Source organism: Epinephelus fuscoguttatus, linkage group LG10 (genome assembly GCF_011397635.1).
Source record: "Epinephelus fuscoguttatus linkage group LG10, E.fuscoguttatus.final_Chr_v1".
NCBI lineage: Eukaryota > Metazoa > Chordata > Actinopteri > Perciformes > Serranidae > Epinephelus > Epinephelus fuscoguttatus.
The window spans coordinates 10,991,905-11,006,838 of record NC_064761.1 but is presented as its reverse complement, the minus strand read 5'-3'; the positions used below and the strand labels follow the sequence as shown (position 1 = coordinate 11,006,838).

Below are 14,934 nucleotides of genomic sequence, written 5' to 3'. Positions count from 1 at the left end.
GCGAGTCGTGTCCGCCCCCCCTCCCCTACAGATTCGAGGTTGCTGGACAGCGGCATGCGGCACGGAGACGGATTTGTTTGCCCACAAATCCGTGGCAGGGCTGCGTCACCACGTCCTTGATCTTCGGTTTTCCAGCAAACCGTTCGAGCAAGTTCGGCTTCTCTGCTGCTAATGCTGCTGCCGGGATACAGCGGAGGAGGAGCCGGCTGCTAATGCTATGTACTGGGACACTGCTAATGCTGCTGCCGGGATACAACATGCCTGCTGTGCTGCTGTAGCTCAGTCGTAACTGTAACTGATCCTGAGACTCTACTGACTGTGTGACTGGTAGATGGCAGTGGGTGGCGCAACAGGCCAAAACACAGATTCAAAACATAAACATGATTTGCAGACTGTAAAAATGTTTTTTAAATGTGAATATTCTGGCTGTACTATTGTTGTTGTTGAGATCAGTATGTTATGAACATTATTCCTTAGTCTCTGTGACATATGAGGAGGATTTTACGACTATTTGCTTTAGATTTCTTACATATAGCTCCTTTAAAGAGGCAACAGATAGGATTCGATTGGTAAAAAGAAACTTTCTACACTTAGGAGTGAACTAGCAGCCAGTACAGTACAGTACAGTCCTCTCTCATCTAGCTAACATTTAGCCGTGTTACTTACTGATCCATTACAAAGAAAGCTAGCTGGACATCGGTGTTGAAGCCTCTTTGGTCACGGAGCTCCCTCCATCTCTTGAACGCCTGACTGAGGTTTACTCTTGTTTTTCCTCTTCTTTTATCACTCTGCTTTTTGCTCTTCTTTGCCTCCTCAGACAGAGGAGCTCCTTTTCTTTTGCTAGGCTGTTTTTCACTTGTCTCCAAACTTTGTCCGTCTGCCATTGTGCTCGTGACTCAACTATCTCATGCCCAACTCCTCATAAGGACCAGCTCCAGTCCCTAATTGCAGACCAACCAGTTTTGCAATACATGACGCGTTTCCTGCCGTAAAACAGATTTTTTCCACGAAATTTTGGCACTGGTGGCAGAAGCTTATTGTAACGACTGCAAAGCCACTAAGTAACCTATGTAAACACTGATAGTCTGATTTTACTGTGGCCACTACCCTGTGCAACCCACATTATTTTCATGATGATATATTTAGGAAACGATGCTATCTGTTGCCTCTTTAAGTCATTGTTGAATCCACTGACACTGTTTTCAGACGTATAATAATACAATTCTTAACAGACTCTTCTTGCACAGTTATCATCATTCTGGTGCAGATTATATGCTCTTTTTTTAATTTTTAACACAAAATTTAATTATGAAACCTTATTGGTTTGAGTTAATATATTCTATTTAATCTATTTATGTAGTTTGAGGGACAGATGTCGTCATTATTTTCTTTATAGGGACCTTGAATGGACAAGCTGCCTCCTTCCTGTGAGGAGATCTTCTCACAAATCATGGGGCTAATATTCACCTCAGACAGTTTGTTGTATAATATTTAATATATAGGTATGACCTCTGCTGAACCAGTGAGATGCTGAGAATCTTGTTCATGCTTTTGTTTCTAGATGTCTTGATTACTGTAACACCCTACACACTGGCCTACCTAAAACTGCCATTGTAAAACTACAGACCATTCAGAATACTGCTGCCAGGGTTTTAATAAAAACTAGAAAGAGAGACCATATAACTCCCATTTTAGGTAACCCACAGTGGCTCAGACTATCTTTCAGAATTGATTTCAAAATCCTTCTTTTGTTTTTAAGACTCTTAATGGCCTCGCCCCCTCCTATATCATACACTCCCTATCACCTTATGTCTCTCCACGAACCCTGAGATCCTCCACAGCTGCTGTTTTAACTGTTCCTAATGTCACTACAAAAGCCTTTGGGGATGCTTCTTTTAGCTACTACGCCCCCAAAATATGGAACACCCTGTCTTTACACATTAGACTTGCTGGCTCAGTGGACAGTTTTAAATAACGACTCAAATCATGTCTTTTTAATATAACCTATGACTAGCAGTTATCTGTTTCAATATTTTAATATGTTTTTTAATTAATTTACTGACTAATTGATTGAGTTGTGCTTCATTTTGTGCAAGAAAGGCGATTTACGAACAAAGTTCACTCATCTGCAAAAAGGTCTATGCCACGGGGGGCAGTAGTATCAAGGTGCACAATTACACACCCTCCAAACTACATTTGTTCCCAAAACTTGAAGGGAGGTTGACTCCTAAATAAAAAAAAATATTTTTTTCCCCTCTTACCTGTAGTGTTATTCATCAGTCTAGATCTGTGGTTCCCAACTGGTCCAGCCATGGGGTCCAGATTTCTCCGTAGTCATTAGTTTGAGGTCCCACGGTTTTTTACATTTAGTGTCATACTAGTTTGCTGTCTCTGTCAAGCAGCTGTGTTGTTTTACAAACTTGACACATTAGAAAGTCACTTGCGGCTCATTCAGAATGGGCCCATGACCCACATTTGGACCACAACCTATCAGTTGGAACCATTGGTCTAGATTATTTTGGTGTGACCTGCCGAGTGTTGGGGATGTCAGCTAAAGAGATGTCTGCCTTTTCTCACAAATAATGGAAGTAGATTAATGCAGCTACTCTTGGACGAGAAGGTCATGCTTGTGACATCGTGAGATACAAACATCAAACTCTCTTGTCTGGCTCTGCTCTAATTGATCCAGACTGAGAGCAGACCAATCTTCAGTCATACAGATCACATCCACCTGAGTGATGCTTGTGTCTATATATTGCTTGTTCTAACGCCTAAAGATAAGATCAGATCAAAACTTTTTATGTGAAATAAAATAAGCTATCAGTATCATGTGCATGTTTGCCAGTTTGTTTTTTTACCATCCGCTTGCTTTTTGATCCAGCACCTGTAGAAATTTCTTGGATGTGTGTACCCTACAATCTGTTTGTACTTCATCATCATAATCAGCTACAACAGCTGCAGGACTCGTCCAACAAAAAAATAATAAAACAACACAGAAGAATTTTAATTCAAACACGATATTTACTGTCAAAATAACTTATTTAAGAGCAGGGAGTATGAGATGCTTTAAAGATTGTTTAGTTATTGTGCTTTCATGTGATGTGTATCCAACAGAAACAAAATTACAAGAGTGGTAGATCACAGAATACATCACAGACAAACAGAGTGCTGTCAGCTGGTTATTCAGACATGCAAGTAAACGACAGGCTTTTAGATTATATACCAACACACAGGATGTTGTTTTTTAATCTTACATGTAATATGAGGTTCAAATATAAATTAAAATTTAACAGATGATGTCACACTTAAGAGATACTGGGGTTGGGGTTTATATTGGGCAGTTGACAGTTTTATCATGGACACAGACATTGATATTGATCCGTTCAAAAACAAAACAAGCACTCCCCAGCCTTTTCCTGACTTACGGGCCTTTTCTGTGCAATATGAAACAATCCAAACAAAAATTGACTTCAAAAGCTGTTTAATACATTATTTAGATCATGTTTGGCTTTTAGATCCTGTCAGTCCTCACACCGACAGCTCTGTATCTCCCTTCACTTCTGCTTCCTCTGACAGACGAGCCTTTTTTGTTTAAACAGAGATTCTTAGGAGAGTCGGCTGAAGTGCAGAATCAATCATTCATAGAGGCGTTGGACGAGCTTTTTTTTTTTTTTTTTTTTTTTTTTTTCTCTCTCACATTGCTTTCAATGCCGTTCAGCCTGTTCCAGGAGACCTTGGTACATTTCTGATTTCAGAAATCGCGGATAACAGTCGTTTTCCATCAGAGCGTATATCAGTCTCTGCGCCCTGTCGAAGCAATTTGGCTCCGGCTGAGAGAGATTTTCACTGATTTCTCCTCTCGTCACACAGTCAATGTTTATCTGTGTTCAGAAAACAGCAACTTTTATTTCACTCATGAGTTCTTTCTATTTGGAGATGTTTTTCACATTATTATTCTGCACACAAAGTTAACTGTATGTTCAAAAGGTGAAAGAAAAACCGTGTAGCACTGAGCAACAAAGAAAGTGAAGGTGGCCTATAATCACTGTGTTTCATAGTAAAAGTGAATGAAATTGTGGAGGCGTGACAGTGACAACAAGCAAGCTGGGAATTGAGGCTGATTCAGAGTTACACTGGTCTGACTTCATTCATGTCTCACTCTACAAAAGCCATACCTGTCTAGGCGCATCAACTTGGACAAACTCTGTGTAGATCCTTTTGGCAGCAACCGTCATTTCTGTCTTGCTGGTCATTTTCTTGTAGTCTTCACAGGCCAGCCAAAATAAAAGGTTCTCTTCACTGTATTCTGTCCTCAAGAAGTCCTCAAACACCAGCTGGCCTGCTGCACAGAGGAAGCAGGAACACTTTGAAACCTGGACTGTTTCATTTCAAACATTCAACTGATGTTCAATTGCAAGGTTTTTAAGGACCCGCCATAATCACCCACCCCCTTCTTTTACCTTAATTACACAGTGTCTAGCGTGCAATAAAATATGCCATGATTACAAATACAAAACTGGTTCTTCTAGCATTACAGCAGTGTAACCAAATCCAGTATACATATGCATGAATGCATACAAATACATAAAATATTGCTCCAAGCTCTGCACAATTATGACTATTGTTGATAATTGTGGTCGTTATCATCTTGTGATATTAATACGCTGGGCCTCATGCATAAACATTTTTGTATTATTATTCTAAAACTCAGTCCCTGTGGTTTTGATCATACAAATGTTTAAAGCTGACTCACTTAACTCTCTTAAAAGAATACTTCACCTGCAAAGTGACCATTTTTATATCAATAACTCACCACATGTTACACTGAATTTGCGAAGAAAACTTTGTTTTTCTTGCATGCCTCCATGGTGAACGGAGAATCCAAAAAAGGCAAACATTGTTCATTAGGGGCCACGTTTTACAATATAAAACATTACAATTATAACACACCAGTACACACACAGTCTCATGCATGGCCGAGTAGTGCCTTGGTACTCATGTAAGTTTAAACTCTGCTCAATATTAAACACTTCCACCTAAAGGTTGCGTGCCCTAAGCGTGTATGAGCTTGAGCAGAGTTCAATCCAGGAACGCTACTCGACCGTGCACGTAACTTTGTACTGACATGTTTTAAATCATCATCATCATCATCATCAGATGTTTTGATATAGTTCTGTGGTTGGTAAATGTGGTCCCTGTCTACTGCAATTCATGAGAAATCTTCACCCTTTTTGGATTCTCTGTGCACCTTTGAGACACGCAAAAATAACAGGTTTTTTTTGTGAATTCAAGAAAACGTGGTGAATAACTATACAAAGGTCATTTTACGGGTGAAATGTTCCTTTATCTGCATTAAACCAGGTGGAAATTGGTCGTTGCAGCCTGATGAATTCCCATATAAGGCTACCTAGCAAAGAGCAAAGAGAATTTCATACTGCACTGAAATCAGCAGTCAAGTTCAGCCGTAGCTAGCGGTGGTGGTATTAGTTGACCTCGAAGACTTAGAGTGGAGCAGTGTTGTCCTGTGACAGACACAGACTGAAAGAGTGAATGGTCTGACCTGAAGAGCTAAATAATGACTGACTAATGTGAGAGGTGGTCAAGGGGGATGAGACAGTCATCCAGATATCAGACCAGAGAATATTTCAGTGCGAGTGCAACAGAGGATACTGGACAGAGACCTGCATTGAGAGTCTGAGGCAGCTGTCAGAGAATTTTCTGACAACTACTGAAGTGTACAACTTGCTGTGCTGAAATATGTCAACAAAAATGATTAAATCTACGGGCTCTCTCAGCAATTTGGCAAACTATCATGATGACGATCAGGTAAACAGAATGTTAAAGGTTAACTATGTAAGGTTTTGGGGGATTTATTGGCATCTCTCATGAGGTTTGCAAATAGCAACCAGCTAAAATTTTTGGTCAGAATTCCTTCAGTGTTCATTGTTCAGAAGGTTTTTGCCGTAAGCTAAATTATCTGCAGAAGTCTCTTCCTCTGCAAAACAAATGGACCTGGTCTTTTAAACTAGTGAAAACAGTTTCATGTTAGAAATGAGTGTTTTTCTGATGCTGCTTGTCATAGATGAGTTTCTCACTATGGTGGCCGACATGAAAACGCAAAATGCTTACAGCCCTGTCTGGCGCCAGTGTTTGGTTTGTCCATTCTGGGCTATTGTAGAAACATGGCAGTTAACAGGACGATCCTTGTAACTAAGGAACCACTCCCTAAGTAGATATAAGCAGCTCATTCTAAAAACAAACAAACAAAAAAAACATCACGATTTGGCTTGAAACGTTGCATGCTACACATATGAGCACATGGCAGTCTTAATAATGTAACTCCATTGATTTTTGGTTTCATACAGGAAACAAACAGCAGGCACCTGAATGACAGTCCTGAGTATGGGTGACCCAACCAGCTCCCCTCCCACCCACCCTATATGGACTTTATTGGTCTTTATATGTACGGTAGATGCCGGTGACCTCACAAACTGCCGGCACCATGTGTGTTATCTACCGCTGCTAAGGGTGCTTCTGTGGACCTGTGTTTGACATGACAAAGCAGCAGTGTTTGACGAGTTGGGTTGTTGCCCACTGCTTCAGAAACAGCCGCTGCCCAGTGTGTGTCATACCTCTCTGAAGGGTGCCTCTCTGCATAGGTGTCTGGTGCTGAGATCACTTACAAAGCAGCGGTTTTGACGAGTTCGGAGTGAGGATGGGCTGAATATATCCCTAAATCCTTCACACTGGACTTTTAATTTTACAATAACTCTGTTATAGTTTTATGTTTCACTTAAGTTAATTTTGGTATCATGTTTGAGATCCAAAGATCTTACAGAGTAAGGCTTTAGGATTAAGAAGTCAAAAATGTGTTTTTTTTTTACTTGTGAAGAGAGAACCACTTGTGAATTTTGTTTGTAAAAAATATCTATCTATCCGTCTGTCTGTCTGTCTGTCTGCCTGTCTGTCTGTCTGTCTGTCTGTCTGTCTGTCTGTCTCTATCTATCTATCTATCTATCTATCTATCTATCTATCTACAAGAGAACTGGGGCCAAAGATTCTGTTAAATCACCCACATGTGCCACACAAGAATGAATCTCTTCTTGCAAGTAGTTCTTACATGAGGTCGGTTTATATCCGGACCTCATGTAAGAAGGTCCGTATGCGCACAAGATATTTACTTCTGCAAAGAGGACTATCTTGTGCGCACAAGATAAAAAATGTTTTTTTTCCTGACCTTTCAAAGGCCATAACCTTTCCGAGTCTTTATCAGTAAATGGAACTGACTCATGTGTCATCATGTGATAGCCTCATCATGACTTATCCCTAATGAAGACCAGAAGATGCAGCTGAAAGCTCAGATACAAACTGATACCAGGCTCAAGAGTTTAGTCAACTTCCATGCTTGAGACTTTTTTCTTTTTGCTGTCTCCACTTTGTATTTACACAATATTTCTGACCTTGTATTTGTTGCAATGGGACTTTGTTTACCATAAAAACTGCTGTGGTCAGTGGAAAGGAAACTTAACACGTGCGTGTACAGGGACATACCATTAGTTGAAAAAAGGTTTAAAATAACTGTCTCTCTTTTAAAAAAAAAAAAAACGAATCTGTGTACTTTCGGAGAATATCACAAGAGCAATGAGCCGTAGCTAAAGGTTAAGCCATTCTGTTATCTCTCACTCACATTCTCTCTTCCTCAACATCGTCCTTGTTAGCTCAAAGAAAGTCAGTGAACAAAGAGACAGTGCAGCAAACTGCCAGGTATTGTGGTGGATGTCTGGAGGCGCTTTTAACTTCAAAACCTTCAAAAACCCAAACCCTGCATTGCGAAGTGCACTGCCTCAGCATCATATAATTGCACACACCTATATTTCTTGTTATCTTCCCCTCGCACCCATTACCTTTGTTACGGGAGTATTCACGCAGCTGTGATTTCAACGCAGGTGTAAAATACTTAGCACGTCTTCTGGGAGCACAAACAAGCAGCTAACTGGGAGCACCGGTGTTATTCACACAAATTGCTTTGCAAAAAAATCACAGCTGCTGCACTGACAGTAATTGACAGGAAACAAAATATGTCCAGGGGCAGCTTGTTTCCCGTCTACAAATCACTCTCGTCCATTATCCGGGCTTTCGATCATAACGGAGTCGACCCTTTTAAAATCACACGAGATGTAAGAGGTCTATGAATGCCACCAAATTGCAACTGACACATGCACAACTATTTATTTTTTGCTACTGTTTACCAATTTTTCATATGTGTCACTGCATTTCTTCAAAGGGAAATGGCGCAACTGGGATGCAAGACCAGATTTATCTTATGGAGGACAGTTAATTTTCACGCAGGAGACAAGAGGCTGAAATATTACAGATCAGCTGAATTCATTTCAGCAAAGTAATGAGAGCAGAGACAGCAGAAAGAAAGAGAGAGAAAGAACCCATCTGCCCCTTTAGTCATTTTCAAATAGGGGCCGGGAATATGGTCAGGTGAAAGCCATCAGTGAGCACCAGCTTTATAAATGAATAAGAGCTGGCTGGAATCACCCCATCTACCCGGGCAGCTCAGATTAGGCCTCTTATCTCTGCCAGTGTCATCTTCCTTAAATATATCTCCAAATGGATTTGATGAACTTGAAGGAAGAATATATCCTCGATCCCCCTAAAGAAGCCTTAGGGCAATTCAAGATGATATGCAGGGCCGAGCAGCAGAGAATTGCAAGGGTGAAAAGAAGAGGATGGAGAGCTAAGCGAGCGGTGTTTGAGGAAAGAGTGAGAGGAGTAAATCCGTAAGTGAGCTTACTTTTGCACTCCAGAAGATGGTCGATTGACTCTCCCCATGCCACAACATCATCAACAGGAGCCCTGTGGAGCAAAATGACATAAAATGTACTTGTACTGGTCAAACAGGTGAAGTCCATATTGTGTAAAGGACAGAGCTGCATCCCTATGTGATAAGTAAATACTTTGAAAGTCCAAATTTTTATCTTCTTATCACATCACAGTCATAGATGATTGATGGGTACTCTGTCAAAGTATGAGCAAAGTGTCATTTCTTAAATTAACTGATATAAATCAATCATTTTGAAAATATGACAATCACCTCATTCTGTTGCATTTCTAATTTTAAAGGATGAAATCAATGACAACTCACATATTGGCACTTAATTGAGTATCGGGTATCAGATAGTTGGTGTTGTCCACTGGAAGTGGGTTCCCTCCTGACCACAGTTCCATGGAAATAGATCATAAAAATAGCAATCAAAAGTTGTTTTACATTTGGTATAGATATTAATAAAACAAATATGACTTGAAAAAAATTCCATAAAGTAATAACTCTGGTTTGTAAAAGGATATTTATTGGCTCCAGCTCCAGTTGGCAGTGATGGAAATACCACACCCGGTTGTATGCGCTAACATACTTTAACCCCTTTACCAATGAGACGCCATGACATGCCACCACAAAATATCGCCTGTTTGTTGTGCAGTGCCTTTGAGATCAGAGCTGCCACACTCCACTTAAATGATACCATATGGAGTTTATCTATCTATCTGATGAACATAGTGGAACATTAAGAAGCAAAATAGCCTATTTTTCTCAAGAGCTGGTGGAGACAAAAGCAGAGCTAAAAGATGTTGGACTATCAGGCGGGAGGTCAAGAGACACAAATAAATGCTGGTGTTGCTCAGTGTCCACATCAACTTTACAAACAGAAGTATAATCGGGAGTTCATTTTATTCATGTTTATTTTTTTTGTTTTTAGTTTTCATTTTTAGGTACTTTATAGATTGCTAGGTAGCTCAAACTGCAATAAAACAACATTTTTTACAAGGTGATCATACATTCAGTAAGTAAAATCTGTTAAGTCAAAAGTAATTATATCTCTAAAATGAATGTGGAGTTGTAAAATTGCATTAATTTAAATTTCAATACCTCATAATTATCACAAGAAAATGGTTACTTTCCATAATTACACATAAGACTATGATTAAAATGTGTTTTGCTTCGATAAGTACATCAAGGTCTACTTTAATAATTTAATAAAGTTTTAATATTCTTTGGGAAAAACTTAAACCAGTGTGCAGATTGGGTTCACAAACCTTTTTACTGAAAATCCTGTTTCTGTAAGTTTAATTGTAGCTTGTCTGCAATGACTTTGATTTATGTCAGCGTGGCAGCTAACAGCCAAACTATCAGTATCCCCTTGTCATTAGTTTACTTGTTCAGAAATCCTTTTAAATTAGATGAAAATTTAATGATCCCTGTGGGGAAACTGGGTCGTTGCAGCAGAGGCAGAGAATCAGATAAGAATAAGTCAGAGCAGTGGATGTAATACAAGGAATTACAACAAGTGAACATAATGAAAAGAGGAGCAAAATAACTAGCATCTGCACTGACAGACACAGAGGCTGGTTAGAGTGGATGTGCAAGAGAGCTATTCACATCTACTGATGTTTGGATGAGATAAGAACTACTATATAGAATATGTCCATGACATGTATATATATATATATATATATGCATTGTAGGCAAGCAGATACAGCAGCCTCTGTACATAGAAAGGTAGCCTTTATCATCTTTATCTCAAATTGTTGGCAACACCCCAGACTTCTGCTGAAACCAGTGTTTTTAAGCATACTGCACGGAAGAATCATATGCTCATAAAACTGTAGGAATATTTAAAGACTGCATGTTTTTGTCTGAGGTAATGATAAATACATATATTAATAGCAGTCATTAATGTGAAAGACTACAGCAGTTCTCCCTACTGCTAAGCCAGACTCAGCAGTGAAGGTTGGCTGTGGGTGCAGCTCAGCACCACTTGTCAACAAGGAAGTAACGCTACTATAGTGGCTAATTTTTTAGCATGTGTTTCATCTTGGGTGACACCCTGCAATCAGCCAGTTTACATACATTTACAAGCTGTTGATGTAACTGTTCTTCAGTATTGGTGGTCTACCAAAAACACACCAAAGACTTCCTGATAATGGCATTGGATTTTTTGGGGGTTTTTTTTCTCTATCTGGTATGACACTGAGCCAGCAGCACCGGGCTGACCTCGCCAGCTAGTCATCAGCACCGGCACCTGGAACGAGACTGCTCCAGGCACCACAGTCCAGCAGCCTGCCTCAACAAATGAACACTGCTGACTGAGTGTCACACAGTTCTTTCTGCTGTGACAGCTGTCCAACTGACTACGAAGAGCTGTGGTGATGTGTGTGTGTGTGTGTGTGTGTGTGTGTGTGGCTACACACATTTCTTGATAATAAAAAAATATATATCTTTGCAGAGTTTACAGAGATACAAGGACAATTAGTTTTTTTTTATATCATCCACACCACAGTTATTGCTGTACAGATTATAGAGCCCCTTGAAGGAAATTTGCGATTGTAGATACTGGGCTCAATTAATAAAGTTGACTTAATTCGGCAACTTAATTGCCAAAAACAATGTCTGCATTTTACTTTTCTGCAAACTACAGAAATGTTACATTTGTGCATTATTTTGTAGCTGATACATAGAAATGTTACATTTCTCAACAATGCTGTGGTGAAGGTGTGGTTAGGTTTAGGCATAAAAACCACTTGGTTATAGTTGACAATGATCATGTTTTGGCTTGAAAATCCCACGACTGGTGGCACAAAAGCTGCCAGAAAAGTAGGGTTGGGTTGGTGAAAAACACTCAGGTTCAAAACCTCAAACACCACTGGAAAATGCTGCAATGGGTCAGTGAAAAACACCTGGGTTTGGTGACATGAACGCCACTGAGAAATGTGGCCCTGTACACCCAGGTTGTGATGTTTCAAAATATTGCCAAAAAAACAACCATTTTGTTGGTTTGAAGCAGTGGCCTGCAGTTTGGCAGCCAACTTGCCTTACCATCCCCTCCACCTTCCAATGACAAAATCAGCTCATATGCTGCGTTACTTTAGAAACGCTGATATGCTACGTATCAACAAATACAATGTATTCTTGGTTCACAGAAATGTACAATGCAAACGTTTTTTTCTGGCATCTGGGCTGTATTTGGTTGTTAATTGTGGCCAATGTGGCTATTAACACTAGCTGAATAATGCTACTATAGGGGGGCATTCATGAGGGCCCTGAATCGCCCTGAATACAGAGCGCTACAGATGACTAGGAAAGCACATATTGGTACAATTCCTGTTTTAAATGAACATGTAAAACACAGTTAAACTGTCTGTAGATGGGCAAACCCTGACCTACTCTGTTCCCGCAACGCAACAGATTGGCAACAGATTGGCTATGTTTCAAAGCCAGAAAATCATCTAAAAATTTCTAGTTCCTGGACTTTGAACAGATTAAGCTCATCTGCCTGAATACGGCCCCCCTTAATCACTGAATTCCTAGGTTTGATGTGCCTCTTGATAAGAACAAAACTAATTTCTTAAAAGTAGTTCATCCAGTGAAGTGGTATGAAAATGTTACCAAGTTCTGACAGCTCTAACAGTGCAGCTTTGAGCTGTACTTTTAAGAGATGTGTTATCAAAAAGTCCCTCAGAAGTAAGGGACAAGGCATCAGAGGAAAGGCTATCCTAATGCAGCCACACATTTTTTTGGGATTGCACCATATAGAGCACAGAGCACATTCAGCTCAAAGAATTCTCACTCATCTTTGGACCTGTTTCATGTTTTCTTAGGGAGGGAAGGAAGGAAGGAGAAGAGAGCTGGAGGCGTACTGAGAAGCACAGAGAAACACAGAAACACAGAGGGAGAAACTTCCAATAAAAACTGCTCAGATCACAGGAGCCCCATCAGAAACACTTGCTCACAAACTCACAGACAAGAGAGAACCATCCGCAAAACACATCCCAGTTTTATTTTAGCAACATGCTTTTTGCCTGGGTGAGATCAGAGAAAGTCTGTCATTACCAAAGAACAAGGCAGACCGGAGGGGAAGTAAAACATTCAAAATGTTCAACAGTCTCAGAATCCTCAGTGCCAGACCACCAGTTTGTCCAAAGTCTCAAAGCTTAAAGCCAATTTGGAGCTCATACTTACAACATGTGTTTTCTGTTGCCCAAAAAAGAATGAAGTATGTTTCGAAACTGCAAGTTGTTGATCAAATATGCGCAAAACAACACACTCTGATCCTTAGCTGCTCAGGCTCCTATTCCCCTACTTGACAAACCCTTCAGGTACAAGCCCATGCATGTCGAGTTGAAGAAGAGGCAGGCTCAGGGTTTACAGAAATGTCAGCGTTCACTCCTAACTTTGTCAAACTCCCTCCACTGAGAAAAGTTTTACCTCAGCACTGTGGCTGTAAAAACCCCAATTTGTTGCTTCCCGCAGTTGGATGACTGTGCTCTTTGAAGCCAGCAACCGCACAAACCTTATAAAGGTTAAATAAAACAACTTTAAGCAAATGATTAGTTTACAATGCAAAGTGATAGGAGGCAGGAAGGCATGGCTAACCCTGCCCTGATAATGCTGCTTTAGCCCTGCACATTTGTGTGACTTGGGTTTGAATTTTGGCTCTAAGATATTTGTGTTTCTCTTTGGATGTGTGCAGTTTTCAGACAAGTGTGCTCATTTTAAACTGAGGTAGCCAGGTCTCTGTTAATTTTGTACAGTATAAGCAACATTATTTTACAGCCATAGGAAGTACACAGTATTTATTTCACAAACATACATTAAGTCCATACCAATAAAGGTAAAAGGATGAAATGCATTCTGTTCACCCAACAGTAAGTTAACCATTACTTGAAGGTTGCCATAGCAACACATTAGCTTCCAATAGTTAAACTAGTGGCAAGCTTGGTAACCGGTAACCCCCCCCCACAAATGTTTGTTCCTACCATCACATGATCATTAGGTGACTGTATAGATAATTGATTTAATACTATCGCTTAACCCATAAGGTCAGTTTTTAATAGTAGCCTATACCTTTCACAACGGCATGTAACTTCTGACACGTGTTATGTGCATAGTGAAATGTGACTTAAAGGGAAATTTCGGTTTATTTCAACCTGTCTCCTATTGTCCTAAATTTGTTTCAAGTGACTAGTGACAAAAAATAATAGTTAGCATGTTAGCCGTTAGCCTAGATACAGCCGGGGCGCATAGTAGCGTCAGACCTGTTAAAACGTAAGTTAACGGGCAACCTTCAAGTGCAAAGTTAGTCCACTAAACAAGCTTTTTTTCCACAAAGACCGCCTCATGTAGTTAGGATAAATGTCAAAGAACATATAGAAAACGATATGTAAACGTGTTGTCTTACTTTACCGGTGTGCTGCCATGTTTGTTTACCATTTAGCTCTGCTTTCCAAAGCTCGGCCGAAATATCACAAGAACAAGCAGCGATCTCATAGCGTGCCTGAACAAGCAGCAACAGTTGGAAGTATACACTGACGAAGAGCTTTGTGAAATTGAAGAACGGAGGAGGAGAGAGAGGCTGCTGCAAGGCTGAGTAGCTCTGGAGATTGGTGGTGTACCTGTGAATGCTGTGCCCCAATGCCCACAGAAGAGGAATGCCTCTGTTGCAAGGAATGGGAGTGGTTGCAGCCTTATTTTCAAGGTCTGGATGTGACTGCGGACGAGACACCTCCACCTGGAGTAACGTTAGTATCCAGCTGGGCTTTATCTAGAGCTGGCGAGATATATTTCGACCGAGCTTTGGAAAGCAGAGCGAGAGGGATAAACAAACATGGCAGCACACCGGTAAGGTAAGACAACACATTTACATGTCGTTTTCTATATGTTCTCTGACATTTATCCTAACGATATGAGGCGGTCTTTGTGGAAAAAGCTTGTTTAGTGGACTAACTTTGCACTTGAAGGGATGCCCGTTCACTTACATTTGAACAGGTCTGACACCCCCGGCTGTATCTAGGCTAACGGCTAACATGCTAACTATTATTTTTCGTCACTAGTCACTTGAAACAAATTTAGGACGATATGAGACAGGTTGA

General features: G+C 40.3%; 1 protein-coding gene across 3 annotated transcripts; it reads right to left on the bottom strand.

The window, feature by feature from the left end:
* Positions 1–3,032: 3,032 nt before the first annotated feature.
* LOC125895539 (regulator of G-protein signaling 8-like) lies at positions 3,033–13,339 on the bottom strand. 3 transcript variants are annotated; one of them, XM_049587461.1, is made up of 5 exons: positions 13,271–13,339; positions 9,155–9,221; positions 8,804–8,865; positions 4,176–4,342; positions 3,033–3,881 (listed from the first exon to the last, which is right to left on the bottom strand). In XM_049587461.1, coding segments are annotated over exons 2-5 (408 nt in total). In that variant the 5' UTR covers positions 9,157–9,221; positions 13,271–13,339; the 3' UTR covers positions 3,033–3,704. The 3 variants fall into 3 exon arrangements, with proteins under 3 accessions (XP_049443418.1, XP_049443417.1, XP_049443416.1); XM_049587460.1 differs by lacking the exon at positions 13,271–13,339 and adding an exon at positions 13,025–13,240; XM_049587459.1 differs by lacking the exons at positions 9,155–9,221; positions 13,271–13,339 and adding an exon at positions 13,025–13,240.
* Positions 13,340–14,934: the final 1,595 nt, after the last annotated feature.

What these genes read in the sequence shown, in the direction of transcription:
- LOC125895539 (XM_049587459.1), bottom strand. An exon ending in CCATCTTCTGGAGTGCAAAA is followed by an intron (nt 4,343 to 8,803) that starts GTAAGCTCACTT and finishes TCCTCTGTGCAG; the next exon opens with CAGGCCAGCTGGTGTTTGAG. An exon ending in AAGTTGATGCGCCTAGACAG is followed by an intron (nt 3,882 to 4,175) that starts GTATGGCTTTTG and finishes TTCTGAACACAG; the next exon opens with ATAAACATTGACTGTGTGAC.